Below are 22,526 nucleotides of genomic sequence, written 5' to 3'. Positions count from 1 at the left end.
TGAGACATCAGATGAAAACAAAATCACTGCATCTGTGTTATGAAAGCTTTGTGGAGAAGAACCGCAGACTAATATTTACAGTACCACCACAATTATACTGCACTGAAAAAAATCAATTATGTACAGTAAAACACTAAGTGATCATTTATAGTATAGGCACATTAGAGTTGGTCTGTTAAGATGATTCAAAGTTTCTATTTCAACAAAAACTGAGGTATATTTGCAAACTCAAAACAAGCACGTAAGATGGAAGGAAAACTCATCTTCAGATTTCTATTCAGATGCGTGTTGATGTCCTCGTACATTGCCCTCTAGCCACAAACCACTCCTTGTTTTTCAAAGTAAATAGAAGCCAGTAGATGTACTCAACACTGCAGCAGCTTCAGAAAAGAAAAGCTGTCTTTAGGCCGTCACGCGTCAGTCTAGCTGCTCTTGCTGGCTCAGTAGCCCATGGCAATAACTTAAAAAGGAAAGCTCTTCTTAACTTTTGACATAGTATGCAGTATTTTTGTATTTCATAGTGTTATGTTATTTTTTTATAAGTAGTAGGTCCAGAAATGCAAAGGTCACAAAAGGCTTTTGAATACACATTTTATTATATAAAAATATGCTTGGCCATGCCAGTTTTTCCCTCGTCATACATTTTTGATATAATTTGCCAAAAACAAAGGGCAGCAAAAACCCACAACCCTCGGGGCTCAGCTGTGGAGACAGAGAGCTTTTGGTGTGTTCTTACACAAATAAGGTGCACATATAAAAGGAGGAAATAGCCTTCTGGTTTGAAGCATTTCAAGCGTTTTGGGACCCACATCCTAGGACTTATTATAAATATTTAGTTGGTCTTATTATATAAACTGGACTTGTATCTCTGTTGAAGTCAGAATTTCTATTATTTCATATTTCTGTCCTTTCTCTGAATTTGACCTTTCAGGAAGTGCAGTGGTGTAATATTAGATACAATAACTTTGTATCTATCCAGAGGGAAATTGTTGTGGAGCAGTTGCAATACAAAGTGGGAAGAGTGCAAATATAAAAGTCAAATATAAAAGTCTAAGATGACAAGTGCAGATCTTTAAAGTCCAGGGAGACATTGTAACAAAGGGTACTATTCACCCTATCTTCTTCCAGTTAGACTTAACTGACTGAGGATGGAGAATTAATTAGTTAAAAGACAAATACTATAACCACTGTGCAAGGGGAAGAGCCACATGTTGAGGCTTAGCCAAAACTTATGGGGACCCGGGGGCATGCTCCCTTTGGGAGATTTTTTTCCCCCACAGCTATTTACATTATTCTTCAAGCAATTTGATAATAGAATGCCTAAAAATTTGTAAACTATCTGTGATAGTTGCCAAGAAAAACCTGCATTGGATTATAATAATGTGAGCATGACTCTATAAGGGAGACTCATGGTACCCATAGAACCCATTTTTATTCAGATATCTGGAGGTTAAGGCACCCCTTTGAAAATGGTCATGCTAGTTCCTCTCTTGTCAAAATTAAGCGTTATTTAGTTACATTTCACCCTAATAGAGTATCTAGTTTTACTCTGTTTTTCAAACGGAGCTTTGCTACAGCCTCTGAAAGACAGTAAAGTCTTCCTAAAAGATTCAGGGCTTTTAATAAAACATTTGGAACTGGAGCACCAGAAGCCACAGCATTGCCCCTGCATTGCGCATATTTAAAAAAAACATAATGATCCCAATACTTGAGTCTGAGCTGAGCCGTGGGGGTTATTCACCAACATACACGCACAGAAATCCACAAACAGCTGGAAGATACTGTATATGGTACTTTCTCCTTCAATCAATCCAGTCATTTCTCACAAATGCCGTTTCTATTCTGAATCATGACCTTTATTCTATGTTGAATTGCACAGCCTACAGAAGTGGTGTGTGTGTGTGTCGATTGACAGTAGCCTTTTAACATGTTGCAAGAGCTCAGAATACATTTAGCAGAAAATGTCAGCGACTTCGTCTGTATGCTGCAACAATAGCGATCCACATTGAAATGTTTCAGAGGATTTTGTAATGGTATCTTAGATAACTGCCTGCTGACACCAGCAGGAGTCTTTAGTATATTGACATTTCCTTTACTTTCATCACGCCTGGTGAAAAGGGCTCATAATCACACATTCCTTCTGCTCCTATATTTGGTCAATCATATCTGCCAAGCTCGCTGCTCACAGACGTAGAGCATGCAGTACAGTACACACAGTTTCTCCGGACAACCAAATGTGAGGCATCTGTGCTCTGTGAGTGATCATGTGGTTAACACTGAGTCCATGTGCAGAGCTTCACAGTGTTAAAGACTGACGGCTATCTACAAACTATACACGCACACAAAAGCTCCAGTGGAAAATAAGCTATTAAACCTACTGTAGCAGTGTCAGTGGCACACATTTAGGAAATAAAAAGGTGACAAGCACCATGTTGATCCCAAAGGAAACTTCACCACGGCAAGAACAAAGAAAAGGATGCACGTAAATTTGTTGCACAGCACACTGAAGATCAAAGACAGATTCATTATGCAAACATGTTGTTCCTGCTAGACTGATATTAATGCCTTTTGCTGACTAATGAGAGTTTAACAAATACTTTCTGTTCACAGATTTGCATTGTAATGAAAGAGTTTTTTTAAATAATAATTCATCAATGGCTTTCTACATTTGGAGCAAACTTACAGATCAAAGTAGCATGTATACAAGTTATCTTCTTTAATGATGACATTCAGTGCTGAAATGTAACTAAGGAGATATACTGTCCTTAAGTACAAATGTGAGGTACTTGTACTTTACTTGAGTATTGTCTTTTCATGCCACTTTCTACTTCTACTCCACTACATCTCAGAGAGAAAAATTGTACTTTGTACGCCACTACATTCATCGGACAGCTACAGTTACAAGTTTTTTTTTTTCACACTAAACACACATAGTTCATTAAATACAGTGTTTTATTATAAATTAAAATACCCAACAATATAACTGCCTACAAGTCCAGCTAAAAGGATTAGCCCATTAAACACTTTCATGTTCAGTGTTTCATGTTCAGTTCATTGAAAGAACTTTTTGGATTGTTTCCAGATTCTCAAATATGAGGATTTATCTGCATTGAATACTATTACTTTAAATACTTTGTGTACATTTTCCTGATGATACTTACATACTTTTACTTAAATAACATTTCCAATGCAGGACTTTCACTTGTAACAGAATATTTTTTTATAGTGTGGTATTAGTACTTGTACTTAAGTAAAGGATCTGAATGCTTATTCCGCCACGGATTACATTCTTCCATTAAATGTTTTCCATTTTCATTTCATTGTCCTGGATCAGGCTTTGTTCTGGACCACAAGAAGGATCTTATGGGTACTATTTCATGCTATTTTTTTAAAACAGCATTTAAAACACACAGCTTAAAACATAAAAGCACCCCCTTCCCCCCAACATCCCCATTCCTCATCACCACTTATTCAAAGAAAGTTTAAGATAACCTAATTACCATAGTTATTCATTACAATATTAAATAAACAGTTGCAAACCAAATGAACATACTGTATGTATGTGACAGAACAATAAGCACATTGTATATGTACATGGCTTCTTAAGAGCCCTCCAGAAAGCTTTCCCCATTTCCTAGTGTAGACATTCAACATGGCCAACCGTTTGTATGATATTTTTTCAAATGCTGCCACTTTAGCCATCTCACAAGTCCAGTCCTGGATTGATCATTCCTCCATCCTCTTAAAAGAATAGCCAACACTTATGCCAAATCTTATTAAATGCAGGTCACATTAGCATTTATATATTTCAACCATTGCATAGTCAATTGTGACAGGGGATAAGTCTTTATTTTGTTATTTTATATAATTGATCAGCAGTGTTGACATTTAGCTCTGAGGCTTGGCAACCTGTCTTTCAATTACAACTACAATTGTAGGCTCTTTAACTGCTAAATGCTCCGCTATGTTTACCAGCTCGTCACTTCCTTCAGTCTGTCTGCAATTTGGTGCTGGGCATGCAAAGTACAATGTGTTTATCATGTCAAGCAACACTTTCACATTACAAACTGTCATTTGATTCCTGATTAATAAAGGTTTTATTTATTCAAATTCCCACAGTAAAACCAGACCAGGTTGGATTCTGAGTGCCTACAATTGTGAACTTTGGTATTATTTCCCTGTTAATAACCTGCGCCAGGAAACCGTTGTGATCCCCTGATGTGTGGCTAAAAATTTGCAGAACAAACAGTTCCCATTGCCTCGACCTTCCATCAGAGACAGTGTGTATACACATATGCACACTACTATGACTCTGTAACATTGTGTTATGGTTGTGCTTTACAATAGACCAGGGGTGGCTAACCAGTCCAGCATAAAGAGCCAAAAAAAAAAAAAAATTCAAAATCTCTAGCACTGGTTTCAACGTGGTCCAACTTCCGCTTCTTAGACACCAGATGCTCTTGATGGATGATGCAGTGAAATGCCCAAAAATCCGGGAAACGGTCGTCAGCTTTACGCAGCCCAATAAGGCCATTTGCAGCTCCTAACATACCTGGTGCACAGTCTGTGGTTATTGCTGTCAGTTTTGACAACCGCAAATCTGCCTTCTCAGCAACTGTCATGAGTGTCTCTTTCAGGTCGATGCCACTGGTGCTGTCTTTTAACGACACAATGTCAAGCAGCTCTGCCTTAATTGTGCAGTCGTCTGACATTGACCGTACAAATATTGCCAACCGAGGCTTATATTGAATGTCACAACTCTCATCCAAAGCAATGCTGAAATACAGGTATTTCTCAAGGTCCGTTTGTAGCTGTGTTTCAATGGAATTGTTAATGTCCCATATTCTCTGTTCAACTGTGTGCAGTGACAGCTGCAGGTGTGATGCAGAGCACTTTAAATTGACATTTTCAGGCGCTAGGATAGCAATGACATCTTTGAGACATGTCTTCACAAAGTCCCCTTCACTGTATGACTTTTTTGGACAAGCAATGTCCCATGCTAACTGATACAATGCTAACGTGACAGTCTCTGAGGGCTTTGCAAATTTTTTAAAAAGCTGAGTCTGCTTCTCTGGCTGCCGTTTCAACATGTTTACTATGTGCTTGCGAAGTTCCCTGCCTTTGGGGAAAACCCGGGCGATGTTAGCATGGAGTGAGATGAAATAGCGCTCCAGGTTTGATGCTTTAGCTAGCTAGCTAAAATGCAATAGTGAAGTCTCGCAAATCAAGCGGAAAGGCTTCCCATTTAGCTCCACCAAAAAAGTTCCTCCCACTCATATAAAAATGTCCTGTGCTCCTCTTCACATTTGTGCTTAGTGTTAGAAATTCATAACTTAACTTTGCGTTCTGTTGCATCTTTGAGGAAGGAGGCTCGGGGTCGAATTGAGAATTAGGAAAAGGTTTAATGTAAAAGAATGATGAAGATGATAAGACAAAGACAATCAGACACAAAACAAACATGATAACACTGCAGCTGACAGCGGACTGGATTCATGCGTCCCCCATGATGGAGTCACGTGAAACCAGTCCTGAATATCCCTAAATCACACTCACCTTTTCACCTGGCATTTTCAAATCTATTCTCATTGGTCCGCAATTGTCATGACAACATGCAGCACATCTTTGCTGTCCAATGACAACCTGCCTTCTGCACCTTTGGGGGTCGTTTTTGGTTGCAGAGCAAAAGGTTCTGGCGTGTAAATGTGAGACAGAAGATCACCTTTTGTTGCGTAGCAGGAAGCCCCTTTTCACATGTTAAATGTCAGACTTGACCTGTGGTTCTTTACATTCAGAGGAAAAGAGGGGGGGAATAGGGGACAGAGGTATGCATCATTTTCTAACCTGGCTCCTTCAGACAATTTTAATTTTTAAAACTCAACATTAGCTTTACTTTTCCCTCCTTACTCCGCCATTATTCACTCACTTAAGTTACTAGCAGCACCTACCTTGCATTGACAATACACGATACAGCTAGCGACAGCAACACCACTTAAACCGCTTTTTTCCTTCTTATTTTTTTAACCCTGCCACTCAGTAAGAGCCTCACAGGAGCAGGCAAAGAGCCGCATGCGGCTCACAAACCACAGGTTTGTCACCCCTGTACGTTAAGTGCAGAAAACATGACACACCTGTGTATTAAACAAGTGGCATCAACAGCTTTTCAGTTAAGGGTCATTACAAAAAGCTATCACCTAGACCTAATTCAAGTATTTCAGCCAGTCTGTGGGATGGATAATAATCAGCTCAGTGCAATTCAGCTCACAGGCCGTCCTGGCTTCTTGCCTGCTAACCTACCTCTGGTTCGTTCATCAATCAAACGCTCTAGCCTTAACAGCTCATTGCAGAAGACAGGAAATAAAGGTTACAAGAAAATATGCTTCACCTGATACCCACCATTGATTTCTCCAAACACATGTGCACACATGCACTCTCTCTGTGGGACATCATGGGATTTAAAAAGTGACAAGACAGAAGCGTTTCATTTTCAATCTTTATCTTATTTGGGTTTCATTCCCATTTTGGTGTCCTCCACACATATCCACACGTAGTTTATGTCTTTGATCCTCCCTTTCTCTCTAAATATTACAATGTAACAAAGTCGATTCCTTTTCATGTGCTAAGATGTTGCGTTGGGCATGTGTGGACATAAATAGCAGGTGACAACTGTTTTTCTAATGCAGCTTGACTTAACTGTACAAAACTATACAATAATGTCTCACTAGCCTTCAAAATAATGACGGGAATGGCAGATTGTGATATAAATTTCTCCATTGTTGTTTTTGCATTTCAAAATTCTATCTTTAATGTAAAGTGAGGAAAAAGGAAAACATCTTAATGTCTTATTGGTGCTCTTTCAGCACATGGATGAAACATTGTCTCTTGCCATCTTTTTCTACACCACACCATAACTTAAAGCCTTAAAATTACAAGAAAACTGAGTCAACACCTACACAACGGTTTCATTTTATGTTAGGTGGTGATTATTACAGGGCTTTTGTTTTGCATTACATTTTATGATGCAGAGGTTTTGATTTTTTTTTGGAAAACTAAGACCTAAACAGCAGTCAAATGCAGGTCATCATCAATGGTGTCAGTTTAGCCACCTGAGAAATGTTATAATCTGAATAGGATTGGTTATCCAAAGAAAGAGTATAAAGACCTAGATGATACAGAAAAGATAGTGAGGGTTCGAACCTTGAAAGTGATGTTTTAATTGCTTATGATGGCACAAAACATTTGCATGGACTGTTCCCCTTTTGATTAGTTGCAAAACAGACAATATGACAGCGGAGCCCGAGAAGATAATGAATGATCCAGGACACACAGCAGGCAATTAGCACATATCACTCCTAATCGCTCTGCACCCTGAACGCATTTCAACACTCATTATTGAGACAGATTTTCTATGATCCATCGCATTGCTGTGTGATTTACCGCCAGTCAGTTGTCAAGCGAGAATTCATTACGCCATTAGAATGCAAATCCTTGTTTAAAAATCAAGCATCAATATGCAAAGCGATGCCTTCATTAGCGGTTCATTTGGTTAATTGAGTCACTTTTAAAGAGATGCTTGGCATTTGAGCTAATCAAGGTTGTTCCCTTACAGCACCTGTCTCACACAGAAGCAGCACTATCAGGCAGAAAACGGCAAACGAAGTACAAATACTTTGTTACCTTCCTTAAGTAGACATTTTGGCTATCTATACTTTACTGGAGTAATTACTGTATTTTACAGAAGACTTTTTACATCTACTCCTTACTTCAAGTTTTACAGAAGTATTTTTAAACCCTAATATCTATACTTCTGAGTGTTAGCTTTATACTTTTGGGGACAAATGTCAGTATTGAGCCAGTTACATTTTGACAAGATGATAAGTGAGTCGGTACAATTAATTTAGTGAACTCCCAAAGCACAGGAGGTCAGGTGTGTTTGTCTGTTGACAGAACATTTGTGTGGCCGGCTTGTAATCACAGCTGAGCTCCACCGATGCTTCAAGTGAGGTGAAAAATCATTGTGGTCAAGGACAAAGAGGCATCAATACAGCTGGAGCAGAAAGAAATTCAGATTACAAACACATTCTCAGCATGGGGGCCATGCTTTTCCTGCTAAAGCAGCTCTGAGGGGATTGCTTCCATTACACGGTATCAATTATTTACACCATTATTGTATAGGAAAATATGATTATGATTGAAAAAAAGAAATTCAGAGGGAATGTTAAATGTTTCCGTAGTAATTTACCCGTACATAATCTATAATCACGACTCAGTCCATTACCTTCTGCTTTCTCTGTGTTGACATTCTAAACTCTGGTGGATTTCTGAGGACTATGGTTACCTGCTCTTCAGATCTCCGCAGGGTGAATCCAGAAAGCTAGATAGACTATCTGTCCAATCTGTTGCACGACTGAGACAACTTTTGAACACACACATGTTCCACCAAAACTTCCTTCCCAGGCTCTTTCACAGAGGCACCGTGGCTCTGTCAGGCGCTTAGCGCTGCCCATGTCGAATATTGGATATTAACAACTCCATCGAATTCGATCAAAAAAGAAATGCCAATAAACCAGACTGTGTGGACTAACCAGACCCTCCTCCGCAGTACTGTGAAGAAAGTTCTGGCAATGCGAGACTAACCAGTATACAATCAAGTACCAGTTGAGGGATTACAAAGTTCCAACAGGGTGCACATCCACAGCATTCACATTTTGCAGTGTCCAATCCAACAATGACCAAAGTTTCTTTTGTGTGATACTGGGCAAGGGTGTCCATTGTATTTAAATTTGTTTTGGGCTGTTGATGTCATTTTGAGCAATTTGCTTTCTGGCAAAGGCAGCTTAACATTTGGCCCCCGCTCTCCTCAAATCTGTTGGTTTGACTGAGTGCCGACAAGTTCATCCCTGCACGTCTCAATGCATTCAAATCCAGTCAGAGGCGAAGCCTTGCACATTCACAAAAGCATCTGAACAGGCACAGACATAAACATGTGGGTGCGGGCCATTTATAGGTCCACCTTTTCAGACATTTAAGACTACAGATAGAAAAACTCAACACTGATTCAGCTCAAACTACATGGTCAAAAGCACGTACGTACGCATTAACACACACACACTGCATCTAGTTGTTTGTGAGAGGCCAAATAGAAAATCAATATATATTGTGTTTAAAAGATGTCTTTGTTCTTGTAGGTCTCATTTGAAATCCCACTCAGCAGAAACTGGTGAAAAAATAGGACTCACCCACATCAGCCCAGAATGCTGCTGGGTTACAGATGGACACTGTCAGAAAGAGCTGCAGGGAGGACTGCTTGGAACACAGATTCTCAGGACATCTGGCCCACACATTACCCACATTCACAGACAGATGCACATGAATACACAGTGATAAACAGCACATGCACGCACACAGAAGCTGAGGGGAAGAAGGGGCACGGAGTAATGGTTTGAGCTGGTGGTGGTGCAGAGCCGTCTGTGATCCACCCCCCTTCTCTATCTGACACACACGAAATCTGACAGATAACATCCTCCAACACATTTACCAAGAATGTGCAAGAACCATTATCACTTTCACATACCCTTGCGTTTTGGGCACATTATCTTTAGGCACGCATTCAGACATCCCCTTCATAAATATACAGATTATCACAGAGTCCGAGTGCTGAGTGGTAGCGTGACACATGGACTCACACGCAAACTGTTCATAGCCTTGCAATCATGGGCTGAGCTTCTCCACACCACCAGCAACTTAAACATGGATGAGAAAGCCTATGGGACAAAAGTGGAGAAAAGTATCACCAGCTACAGCTTTGTTTTTCCAACTGTCTCTATCGGGGGCTCAGTGGACCCCCTGCTGTTCCGACAACAAACGACCAAGATGACCTCTGCTCAGCAAACACATCAACCTGTGAGAATATTAGCTGTACGTGGGCACATATTCAACTTTGATGGATACCTCGCCAATAGGAAAAATACATTTTTTCTCTCTTATTTTGTAGGCTTCCAGGGAGTTATCTTGGACTCCAAACTGAAATCAAAATAAATACATTCTATTTTCATAAAAGCAAAAAATATCTCTTTTGTATTGAATCCTTCCTTTCAAATGGCCTGTTACAGTGCAGCAAATTCAGTGAAGGAACCACAGTACAACACATTTTTGGATGAACTGATCCCATTTAAGTCTCCATCTGTCGTTTGGGCACAGCCAAGTGTGTGTGCTTTTTAGCTCCACATATGTTTTAGCTAAATGCTTATTAAGAGAGGTTTGAGGATTATGATCCAGTTATTGATGTGTGGGATTTAAAAAGTGAGCAATGTGTGTGTGATAAATACTTGTATAAACAGTATAATTTACAGAAGACAACTAAATCTGATGTTATCGCCTTTCAGTTTCGCTCTCAGGCCTCCTACAAAGCATTCACACCCTTTCTGTTAAAAACAATTACTGTTATCTTTTCTGTTTGAGTACGTCTCAATTATTAAGTATTCGTCAATCTGGTGTTAAGAGAGGATTGCAGGAGTATGATAAAAACACATTTCTCATTCAAAAATCATCCTTGCATGCATTCACATTATGAAAAAATTATGTAACAGTTTGGGGGACTGTGGTGTGCCCCCAGGAAAATATGTGGATGATAATGTCATATTCTGTATGTGACAATAGGAGAGAGTAGAGTCTGGACTACCCAAATACCTTAATACTGTGATGACTTTACTGAACTGCTGTCTATAATCTGTATTAACTTTGACTGTGTAATTATTGCTGGTGATATCAACATTCCTGTTGACAACCCCCAGGACAGAGGGACCAAAGAACTATGCTGTGTTTTTGATAACTATGGAGTGACTCAGCATGTGACGGAGCCCACGCACAATAAGGGGCACACTCTAGACTTGATTATCTCCCAGGGTTTAAACATTTCCAAGGTTGTGGTGACTGAAGTTGAGAGCCACTTCGTTTTCTTTAACGGCACTATCTCTGTGCATAAAAGTGTCCAAAGGTAATCAGAAAATGGTATATCACTGAAAACACCAGTGAATCATTTATTCAGCTTTTCTCCTCCACAGCCGTCCTTCTGGGGTCTCAGTCACTGAGCTTGTTGATAATTTCAACTGTAAAATTACAAACGTGATTGATGAAAGCTAAAATGAAAAAAACAATTTGATGTTTTTAAAATGGGATCTCAACATCTCAGGAGTCAAAAGAGAAAAACAAGAACAAATTGTCAATGTAAAAAAAATAAAAACACTGGCATACAGTAGCGGATTTCTGGCATGGGCAAAGCAGGGGTTATTATCTTTACTTTTACCCACCCAGGGCGGCATTTTTTCATGACACGCGGGGCGCTGTACAAGCACTTAAAAAAAATCCTCAAAGTGTTTTTCTACTGTATTATCATTTGCGGCCCCCTGCAGGCGTCCTACTTGCCGAGAAGATGCCGTCCACAGAGCTGTCATGAGTTGAAAGATAGCCTACTTTATGGCTTTATTATCGAGTTAATAGGCGTGTGTTTGTGTCGGCCGTAGTCCATTTCCTAAGGTTCTGAAACGCAAAAGTTTTTTGGCTACTTCTACTTTTTTTTTTTTTTTTTTTTTTTAAAAAGGGGCCATGTTGCTGGGTCCCCCCAAATGTTGATCAAGTCTTACCTGAGGTCAACCATGCTCATAACATCGTTGATGATTTTGTTCCAAGAAAGGCCAGAAAGATCAGGTTTTACTTTTAGTTTGTGTTTTGTGCTCATAGGGGGTCTCGCCCGGGGTGTAGCTAAATGTAGAACCACCAATTCTTGCATTGGATGCACAAACACCTCCCAAACCCGATCCATTACCCATCGTCCTGATCCATCATGATAATCTGAGTGTTACACATCAACTCTCCTGTCTTGTTTACAGATAATTAAACCATTGTCCTCCCTGCTACATATTTATAGTTATATGATTTGACACCCCGCAACCTCAATTATCTACAGTTTACCCACTGAGGAGCGTGCTCTCTCGTGTGCTTTGTGTAAGGCACTAAAACTCAGTTATCCCACATTAAGACAACTCACTGAGGGCCAGGTTCTATCTGTAGCCACACTGAAGTGTTTGAAGTGCAGATTACCTGTGTCTGAAGGGTGGTGAGACATTGAGACAAAATAACTGTTAGGATGAAAACAAGCAATTTGTATGATGGAACTGGGACTGGAAGGTTTTGTTTCAAAAGCAGCCAGACGATCTTGTTGTCCTGCCCATGTATGGTAATTACACTGATGGGAGTGAAGATTTCACTCCGATTCAGTCTTTTAGTTCCCCAAAACATCTTCCCCAACAACACCTTCATTACAGTGGAACATTGAAGTATGTTCTGCTTGCTCTAATAGAATTAGAAAATCTAAAACATTGGATTTAAAACAAGTTTAGACAAAACCTTGCCACCCCTACAGATGCAATGTTGCTTATAGTATTTGGTGGAAAACCCGGAAGAGCTGTAGAGCTGTGGACCGTAGACATAAGTGGTTTAGGCCTCCACAGCTTTGCATCCTGCTGTGTTTGCTATCTGACTTTGTGAATCAGAAATCCTAAACAAAAGGTCATACCTAGATGTCCAGGGGAGGAAAAGCACTTAAACTACATTATGGACAACAAAACAAAAAACATTAGAACATGGGAAAGAGAAAAAGATTTTAGATTTGATAAACACTTTCTAAAGCTGCAATTACAGTAAAAACTAGAATGGCACTCGGAAAGCGTAGACCTTTGTCAAGGTAAGCGTTGCTTTCACATGCTCCCTGCCCGGATGGTACCGTTTCCCAAGTTAGGAAGTTCTTCGTTCTTCGTTCTTCCAACTTTGCTTTGCTCACAACATCGAAGTCGTATTGTGAAAACAACATTGACACTATTGCTCAGAGTGTTTACACAACACGCTGTTTGAGGTGTTTATTATTTGCCTGACAACAAAAAGAGAAGGAAAAAGATCAGGTGAGCCATTAATATGAACAGAAACTCTTTTTTACAATTATTCCGACACCCCGCATTTTGAGCTATCTGCGTGTACGTCTATGCTGTATACACCGGGTTAACATACACCCCACTTGCCTTGTTATCGCCATTTGCTGTCTTATCGAGAGAAGAAAGTGACGGTTCAGTTTAGTTGGGTTTAGGAAAAGAAGAACGGGGTTTGGCTTTAGTAAAAAAGAAAAAAAAGAGAACAAGGAAACGTGACATGCAGGACCCAATCCCTGGGTCTCCTGGGGGAAATTCACACACCATCGCAAAGTAATGTCAGTCAGTGGAGGCCAAACGACATTGATAAACACAATAATAAGTGATTGATAACACGCCAATAATGGCATACAAATTGGCATGTCATACATAGGTCATTTCATGAGATCAGTCTGCGAAAGCCCTGTTTAACAATGTTAACTAATTGAATCCAACCTGTGATTAAGAACTGTTCAAAAATGTAAAGGGTTCTTCCTTGTCCCAAGCTACACCATTCCACCAAGTATCATGGAAATTGGGCCAGTAGTATTTCTGTAATCCTTCTGACAAACCGAAGCAAAAACATAACCTCCATGGCAGAGTTAATAACAGTTTATGTCCCTTGCTCTGTTATGTTATTGTTAAAATCAGATAATACAAGTATTTTGTATTTAATTCTTCCATTCTTTATGTAATTCTATATTTTTATAAAACACAAAAAACAATTCAATCACAAATACCTTTACTGTAGCTTTATATTTCTGAACTACAGTAACAATGAATTACATCTGAGAGAACTTTGAGAAGAATAACAGGAGTGACTGTACCGTTTCCCTGTCGAGCTTCACCTCCGCCTCCATCCTTGTTCAATTAGAGCTGTGCTTTTGGCCTCTAACTGCAGCCCAGAAAGCTTTTGTCACAATTATTGTAGTCTTAAAATGTCAACTTCCCACTTTGTCAGCGGTATAAAAAAAATGGATGTCTTCCAGAATGCACCTGTGTGTACTGTACGTATGAGGCATATGAAACTCACAAATGACAAAGCAGATTATTCCTCATCTATTTATTATAGTGATATATCCCCACACCAGCCGTTTCTTCCAACAGGGAGTCACTGCAACATTAGAGATCTTACAAAACAAATCAAAATGGACTTAAACATTAACATCTGATTTTACATTCAATTAAAAAAACAAAATGGACTTGAATTTTTACATCTGGTTTTACATTCAATTAAAAAAACAAAATGGACTTGAATTTTTACATCTGGATTACTTTTACGCTTATCATGTCCTGAGCTGTACAGCTGCCTAAGTACAGTAGAACCTGAAATATTAAAAACAAAAGTCTGAAATGATGATAATGGGACAAACTCCCAACTCCAACTGTGTAACACTTCCAAAGTGCTGCCAGATTGTTTAACAGATCAGAACCATCAACATTTAAAATAATGACCTCTTCAAAAAAAGAGGAGAGTATCAAAGATCTATGTACAGGAAGTAAAAGAAGCACTTAAAGTGAAAGTGAAGGGGAATGTCTAGAAAATGAGTTTAAAGAAATTAATTCTGACAGTTTTGGCTGATCTTAGAGCTCACACCAATTATATAAAGGATCCAAATTAAAGAGAAATGAAACAAGGGCAAAAGAGTTTAAGTGAGAATCAGGGCAGCTGGGGACAGTGCAACTCTCTGAAACTCAAAGAGGATAGGAATAAAACCGTTGAACCCTACTTTATTATTTATTTTTTGATTTGGAGATTAGTACTCGTTCTAGTCATCCTACCTCTTGTTCTCTCTCACATCTATCAGCATCCTGAAATGTCTTTGCTTTTGTTGCGTCGTTGGAAGCGTGTGTCGGCGGGGTCAAAACCTTGCTCACTGGCTCCGAACAGAGCCCAGCTGGGCGTCTTGGCCATGTAGTCCAAGGCCGAGAAGCCCTGCTTTCCCCCACTCTCCTCATGAGCCTGGACCAGCTCCTGGAAACGCTCGTAGTTGATCCATGTCCACCACTCGCCATCCACCTTGAACTGAAAGCACACAGAGCAGGGAGAGAGAGACAAGGTGGTAGATGAGTGAGGGCAGTAATCCACACAGTGTTTATGGAAACCTGCAGGACCCTGACCGCCATTCATTAAGAAATCTCTAACCCAGATTTTCTGCGTTTCGGTTTTGTTCCGACCACCGCCACGCGCCATACCACACCGGGAGCACCCCCACTTGGCGAAAATTATCAAGCATGGGCTCACGGGACACGCAACGCTTCCGGAATGCAGCACAGACGCCTAGTGTAAAATAGGAGAAAGACATTTGGATAAAATGTAATAAACCAAAACCAACCCAACTGGGGCGGCTGTGGCTCAGTGGTAGAGCGGTTGCCTGCCAATTGGAAGGTTGGTGGTTCAATCCCCGCACCTGCAGTCATTGTCGAAGTGTCCTTGGGCAAGACACTGAACCCCGAGTTGCCCCCGGTGCTGCGCATCAGAGTGTGAATGTGTGTGAATGTTTATCTGATGAGCAGGTGGCACCTTGTACGGCAGCCCCAGCCACAGTGTATGAATGTGTGTGACTGGTGAATGTTTCCTGTAGATGTAAAAGCGCTTTGAGCAGTTGTTAAGACCGGAAAAGTGCTATATAAATACAGCACATTTACATTTACATGGACTAGATGGGAAGATAGCCCTGCTGGTTCTCCTCTTCAAATACAACAAATGAAACTTCCTTAACTGATGAATTATTTCAAACATATCCACCAGATACCATGGTCCATGTAGACCATATAGTTTTATAACAAATACATCATACCCTCCATCTCATTTCATCAAAAAATCTGTTGTGTCATGAAGGGAAAATAAGATCTCTAAAACTGTATATGAAACATTGTTTTCATTTTAGAGCATTTATATCGGCATATATTTTAAGGACCTTTACATACACACAGCTCATAAAAAATAGCAATCTTATACACACACACTTACTTATACAACCATTTAGTGTTAGTAGCCATATGCTCAGATAAAGAAAGTGAAATAAGTGGGCAACCACTGAGAGGAAGTAACACTGAAAAAGTAAAGTGTGACTTTAAAGATGTGATCGGAAAGACCAACCGTGATTATAGTGTCTCCCTTCACACCTGCCACTTGCTGTTGGCTAACTGCCTTTTTTAAATGGTTGCAGATTCACCAATTCCACGTCCTTCTCACATTTCTCCGTTTATCAATCAATGCTTCTTGCTCCTTCACCCAACTCGCTATCCATCTTTCTTAAGATAAAAAAGCCAGAAAGAAAGTGTGTGTTAGTGTGTAAGAGGCACACTAACTACCAGAGAGAGAGACAGACGGAACGGCTTGAATGTTTCTCATTGAGGAAAAAGCCTCTAACATCCCTCTGCCTCTCTAACGCTGGTTGTTTTCTCAAACCAGCAAACAGGGTGAAGAGTGTGACCTTCACTTTCCCAGCATGCAACAGTACTCCCCAGTTGATACAATATCATGTTTCCCTTGTCTGCAAATCTGGGAAGGAGACGAAACAGAGAGCAAGCAATGTAGGTATTACAACCTTTCCTCTGACGTTTGGTGGTGGATATGTCAGCAGAGTCTAATCTTTAAAATGGTCCTCCATGACTTTAACTCACTCGTGGGTTTTGTTTTGAAAAGCTGCAACTGGATGCAAAACGGTGCTAAGCTGTCACAGGGGATGACTGCTGTGCTTTTAGGTTTCAGCATTTAAAAGCTCTTTCAGGTTCAGGGTGGCTTTGGCCAGACTCCCTTAAAACTTTCAGATGCCAAACAGCTTCTACAACTGTTAACACAAACTACATAGCATTACATCACTGACTTTCTCAAACAGAATCTCAAAATAACCCAAAATGTACTCACGAAGGTCTATCATTTATTTGCCAAGGTAAAGACTTTCCTGCTGGAGATGACGTCCGACTGAGGGAGTCATGGCATTAAGCTTTTGAGTGCTCGTCTTTAGATGCCTTGTGCATGCCTCAGCCCTTACAGAAAAGCAACCCAATGCATTGCTAATGAGGCCTGAGAAACGGGGAGAAATGCAAACAGCGCCTATTGGGAGTTAATGTTTCTGGTAATGAGAAGGGTTGATATTTGTTCAGCCGGCATCTCGGCAAACAATTTCAGTCTCTAAGCAACAAAGCGAGGCTGATGAGCTGTCTGAGATGAGAACAAGACGGCCTGTTGGTTTTACTAACAGCGTCTTTGCTGTGGATCACTGAGGACAGCTTTGTTCTCTAAACACAGCAGGAGGTGCCTTCATGTATGAGCACATGCCAATCAGCTAGTACACGCACACCATGGAAGACCATCTCTTTTTACCATGGTATCTGCTCTGTAAATTAGATTTCCTGTGCTCTCTCTATAGACAAGAAAATAGGAAGAAATCTTCTATTTACATACAATACATTCACACACACACACACACACACACACACACACACACACACACACACACAGGTAAATGAGGTGAACGAGGACATTTGAGTAAAAGAGTGAACTCATAGTCAATGTTCAAGAAGCCAGTTTGAGATGATTTTAACTTTTAAAATGTTATCCTGCTGAAAGTAGCCATTAGCAGACGGGCACACTGTGGTCATAAAAGGACAGACAAGGTCAGCAACAATACTCAGGTAGGTCATAACAAATGAACAATGAATAATTGGTACATGGCCCACAGTTTGCCTAGAAAATATCCCCCATGTTATTAGATTACCACCACCAGCCTGAACCATTGATAGAAGGTAGGATGGATCCATACTTTTATTAAAATTCTGACCTAACCCTCAGAATGTTGCAGCAGAAATCAAGACTCATCAGACCAGGCAACGTATTTTTAAACCTCTATTGTCCCCTTATGGAGAGCCCATGCCAAATGTAGCTTCAGTTTCTTGTTCTTAGCTGACAGGAGTGGAACTTAGTGTGATCTTCTGCTTATGTAGCCCATCTGCATCAAGGTTCGGCGGGTTGTGCGTTCAGATATGACCTTCTGCATAACTGGGTTGTATTGAGTGGTTATTTGAGTTACTGTTGAACCAGTCTGGCCATTGTCCTCTGACCTCTGTCATCAATGAGGCATTTTTGCCCAGAGAACGGCTGCTCACTGGATTTTTTTGTTGTTGCACCAATCTATGTTAACCCTAGGGATGGTTCTACGTGTCAATCCCAATAGATCAGCATATTTCTGAAATACTCAAACCAGCCTGTCTTCCCCATTCTGATGCTTAGTTTGAACTTCATTTCTACATGCCTAAATGCATTGAGTTGCTGCTGCATAATTGGCTGAATAGATATTTGGTTTAACAAGCTGTTTAGTGCCTTGTATGTGTGCAATGTTGTTGGCCTAAATAGAGACATTTTCTTAGCCAATCAACTTGAACAAACTTTGAACGGCAACCCAAATTATTTTTAAGGTTCGTCTTCTTCCTTTCTATAAGCAGGGGTACATATTTTGTGTTGTACATTGGCTTTCTGAAACATGCCACAAAACATCCACCAAGGAAAAAAATGCTGCCTTCCTGCCATGTTGTACAAACGAGCAGCAGAGTGTCAAAAGCCTGAAGTTGCCATATACCGTCTAGTTGTAATTACAAGTCAGAGGACAATTTCAGACAGCTACAATTTCTCACACTTGGTGAAAACTCAGAACTCAGCAAAGTAGTGATAGAATGGCTCCCAAAACCAACTAACACAGGCAACAATAAACTAAATTCACTAATACAAAGGTGTCAACCAACTGGGAAGGAGCAATACACATGTATCTGGTTCCACTTGTCAACAATCCACTATAAGTATTGTATGTAACATGCTAAATAAAGCACATTTAGGCTGGTTTGACTATGAAGCTAACAATGGCAATCATCTTAAAATAGTGAATGTACACTCATATTTTGTAATAATGAGAGGTACTTCTATTTTTACTGACATGGCAAGACTGCAGCAAAAGTGCAGATAATAGTTAACTTACTTTTTTGAATGTAGAACTTTGAACAGCTTAAAAACGTAGTGTCATGATTTGACAGCTAGAAGAGCATTTCTGATGTAGATTTAAAGACATTGTTTCCCACAGTAATAAGAAATATTAATAAATCTGACAGGATGTTTGAGTGTAAAAAGTGTTAATTATCTCTGGGAGGTTAGTGACTGTGTTGTTTTAATTACAGTGTCCTGTGAGAGAAATAGGATTGAGATGAATGGAAGAGGATGGAGAATAAGCGGAATTAAAGATGGAGGAGGAAAGGGAGAGATAGAAGAGGGGAGATGAAAGACAGAAAAGGCCTGCAGAGAAAGTAGGATGAGGGTTGAGAGAGGTAGACAAATGCCTATCAATGGGAAGATCCCAGAGGTTAAAAAAAGGAACTAATGATGAGTGTAGGGAGGATGCATCGGCACGCGCACAAACACACACACACACACACACACACACACACACACACACACACACACACACACACACAAAAGCCCACATATATTCTGATGCCTTTTAAAGTACTACATCAAAACGGGGATATCATCCAACTGGAACAAGAAGATCTGAGGACTGTGCAGTAAGCATGCAGACACATACAGTATATTATACAGCACACTCAAAATGAGACTGATGTGCTTTCCTGTGATGCATTTTAAATTCTGCTAGGAGGACTTCATATTCTGGTTTCTCTTCCTGCTGCGACTGTGCTGCACAAAGACATTAAGGACGCTGAAAACACTTAACAGAAAAACATCAGACTCTCCATTTGCCGGAGGAATCCAGTTCCTGAACTCTGCTGGATTATCGATGACTGACCAAAAATGAAGAGTTAGCAAGTCAACACAAGCTGTCAAACTAAAAAGAAAAATTATCAGATTATCTGAAGACAAAGAACACCTGAGGCTGATAAGAATGACACTTGTTTTGCAGGCATTTAAACAAAGTATTTGAAAAATTAAAACTTTGAATTCATGTTGGGGATGCTAGATGGACAGTCAGACAATCACAGAAGTTAATACAGTTCATCCTGGGGGACATGAATGTGTGTACCAGCTGTCGCAGCAATCCATTCACTAGTTGAGACACTTCACTTGCCCCCTAACCTAGCCATCCCCTGGAGCCATGGCTGAAAACACATTGCCTTTAATAAAGGTGCATCACAAATCTTGAGAAATACAATGTGTACAGTATACTGTTACATTTTCAGTTTTCACATTTGTAGAAGTTTTTGTAGAGGCAATAGGCATACGGTCAGTTAATCAATTCGTCCAAACTGCAACATATTTATTTAATAAAATATCAATCTATTTTTAACCCCAAAAATGAAATATTTGATCACAAAAAAAATGATGAGTCTATTTTTAGTAGTTACTTTGTTAAGTAGTAGTAAAAAAAAAATGAAAATTTAGATTCAGATTTCTGTTTAAGCCATCACGACAGCTGCAACTTTATAAGATTTGTGCTGCCAACATCCTTCTCTCTCCTGTTATCCCTTCAGGGGACCTAGAAAGAGCCTACAGACACCACAGAGGCAAATGCATCTGTAAGTAGTCCCATCAATACAAAGCTACAGTAAATAAAAAACAAAGGAGGATTTGGAGTTTGGGTGCCTAAATAAACGATTACACATCGAGCACAATGTATCTGTGTGTGTGATGGAGAAGACCTGGTGGCTAGCTGTCTGGCTTGGATTTCTACCCTGTCAGATAGAGCCAAGACGGCAATTTATCATCATTCATTAATTATTGATGACAGTTGCTTTGGCAGTACTCACCCCTGACTGATACTACCTGGGGCAGGTGAGCCTTTGTCAGAATAAACCACTCTGGTGGTTGCATATTTGGAAAAGGAAGGCAGGCAAGAGACAAAATCATATAAATAATAAAACAAGACTGTATCAAAACACCAATTTCAAAAACAAGGAACCCGCAGTGAATTTCTGAGCTAAAAAGCTACATTGAAAGAAAATGGAGATGAAGGATTTGTGTTTTTGTGTCTGAAAAGAACTGCTGCAGAATCACAACAGATGCAAAGCAGATTACATTATTCATTATTATGTGTGAAGAGAAGATTATGCAGTATCCACTGTCTGGGTCCACTGATAACTTAGAAATGCTAATATGCAAAAACAGCAGTATGGCCATTATCTACACCTACAGTAATACTGTAAATGTCCAGCAGATTGGTGCACCTGCATTTTTATTTGTATTTGTCAGCAAATTAGAGTCCACAGTCTATATTGTAACTGTAAACTATTTTTTTAAATTGTTGGGCTGTGCGATATTTGGCTCACATTAACTATGAGAGGGTAAAGAAACCACTAGCTCATATAAATTAGCCCTGGAAGTATAAATATATCCTTCTATGGCCAATATTACATTTCTTTTGGATGACTTAATAATTTAGCCACATTAAATAAAAGCAGTATAAACACACAAATAATATAATCCAGTGCAAAGTCTTATTGTTACTTTAGAGTGTGTCTAATAATATTAACACAAAATACTGTGTATTACTTGCAAACAACATTAATTGCATCAAATGCTTTTTACATCAACATTAGGGCTGCAATAAACAAATATTTTCATTATTGATGAATTGTGCTGATTTGTTCTCACTTTATCATTTGGACTATAAAATTTTCTAAATAGTATAAAATAAAAACCCATCAATATGTCTAATATGAAATCATCAACTTACTAGCATAAAGTAATAAGCAATTTAGAAATTATTCACATTTGCAAAGTGAATTTATACTAACTATCCATCATGTTTGACCTATTTCCATTTTAAGCAGTAGCTAAAATTTGAGGGCTCACTTTGTTTTTTTTGTTTAGGCTGTAGATATGGCACGTTGAGTTATGTATGACACTCTAAAGTGAAGTTCTTACCTTGGTATGTGCCATGAGCAAACAGTTGGAGTGCTCGTGTTCGCAGGCGATCTCATACTGAGGCAACATGTCAGCCAGCTGCTGGACGAAGGTGACCACTTCCTGGTGCCAGGGGACATTAGCCATGGTCAGAGTGCTGGCAGAGCTTTCTCCACAATACGTCACTCCCTGCACAAACATAGGCACACAATCAGAAACCAAGCACAGAAACCACCTTGAGTAATAAAAACGTACTAAAAAGTGACTTCGTCACAGTTCAATTTCTGTCACGTCTGGCATCATTGCTACTTGTTACAACATTAAGGTCCAGTGACTATCAGCAAGTCATATTGCACCTCACTGCGCCCTCTTTGGTGGTCGACAACAGCTCACACTGACATGTTTAAGCATGTGATTGTTTGGACTGCAATCTGACGTAACCTAACCTACTCATAAATAATTATGGATGTCTAAAAACGAGAAACAAGGAATCTTGTACTGCTGCATGATGATGCAACAACTGCTGATCACCCAAAATACTTGGGAGCGGACATATATTTTCCCATTCATCTGGCCTTGGCGAAGAAATTCAATCAAAACAGCAGGCTGGATGCTGAGTGTTTTCTGATCAATAGTGGCAAATCTGTGGGGTGGTTACAAGTTATGAGGAGGGAGAAGCACTGCGAGGAGAACAACAGCTCCCTATGGAAGAGACAAAC

General features: G+C 39.8%; 1 protein-coding gene across 1 annotated transcript in view; it reads right to left on the bottom strand.

Annotated features, from left to right (window-relative positions):
* Window positions 1–14,004: 14,004 nt before the first annotated feature.
* The window catches only part of tyw1 (tRNA-yW synthesizing protein 1 homolog (S. cerevisiae)), a 51,130-nt gene continuing 42,608 nt past the window's right edge, over window positions 14,005–22,526 (bottom strand). The window contains exons 15-16 of the mRNA XM_034866958.1: window positions 21,829–21,996; window positions 14,005–14,982 (exon numbers count right to left, since the gene is read on the bottom strand). Coding sequence (XP_034722849.1) covers window positions 14,761–14,982; window positions 21,829–21,996 — 390 coding nt within the window. The 3' untranslated portion in view covers window positions 14,005–14,760. The remainder of the gene's footprint in view (window positions 14,983–21,828; window positions 21,997–22,526) is intronic.

This window comes from Etheostoma cragini, chromosome 3 (assembly GCF_013103735.1).
Source record: "Etheostoma cragini isolate CJK2018 chromosome 3, CSU_Ecrag_1.0, whole genome shotgun sequence".
In the NCBI taxonomy this organism is placed as follows: Eukaryota; Metazoa; Chordata; class Actinopteri; order Perciformes; family Percidae; genus Etheostoma; species Etheostoma cragini.
The sequence above is the reverse complement of the archived record's forward strand: the minus strand, read 5'-3'. Positions and strand labels throughout refer to the sequence as shown.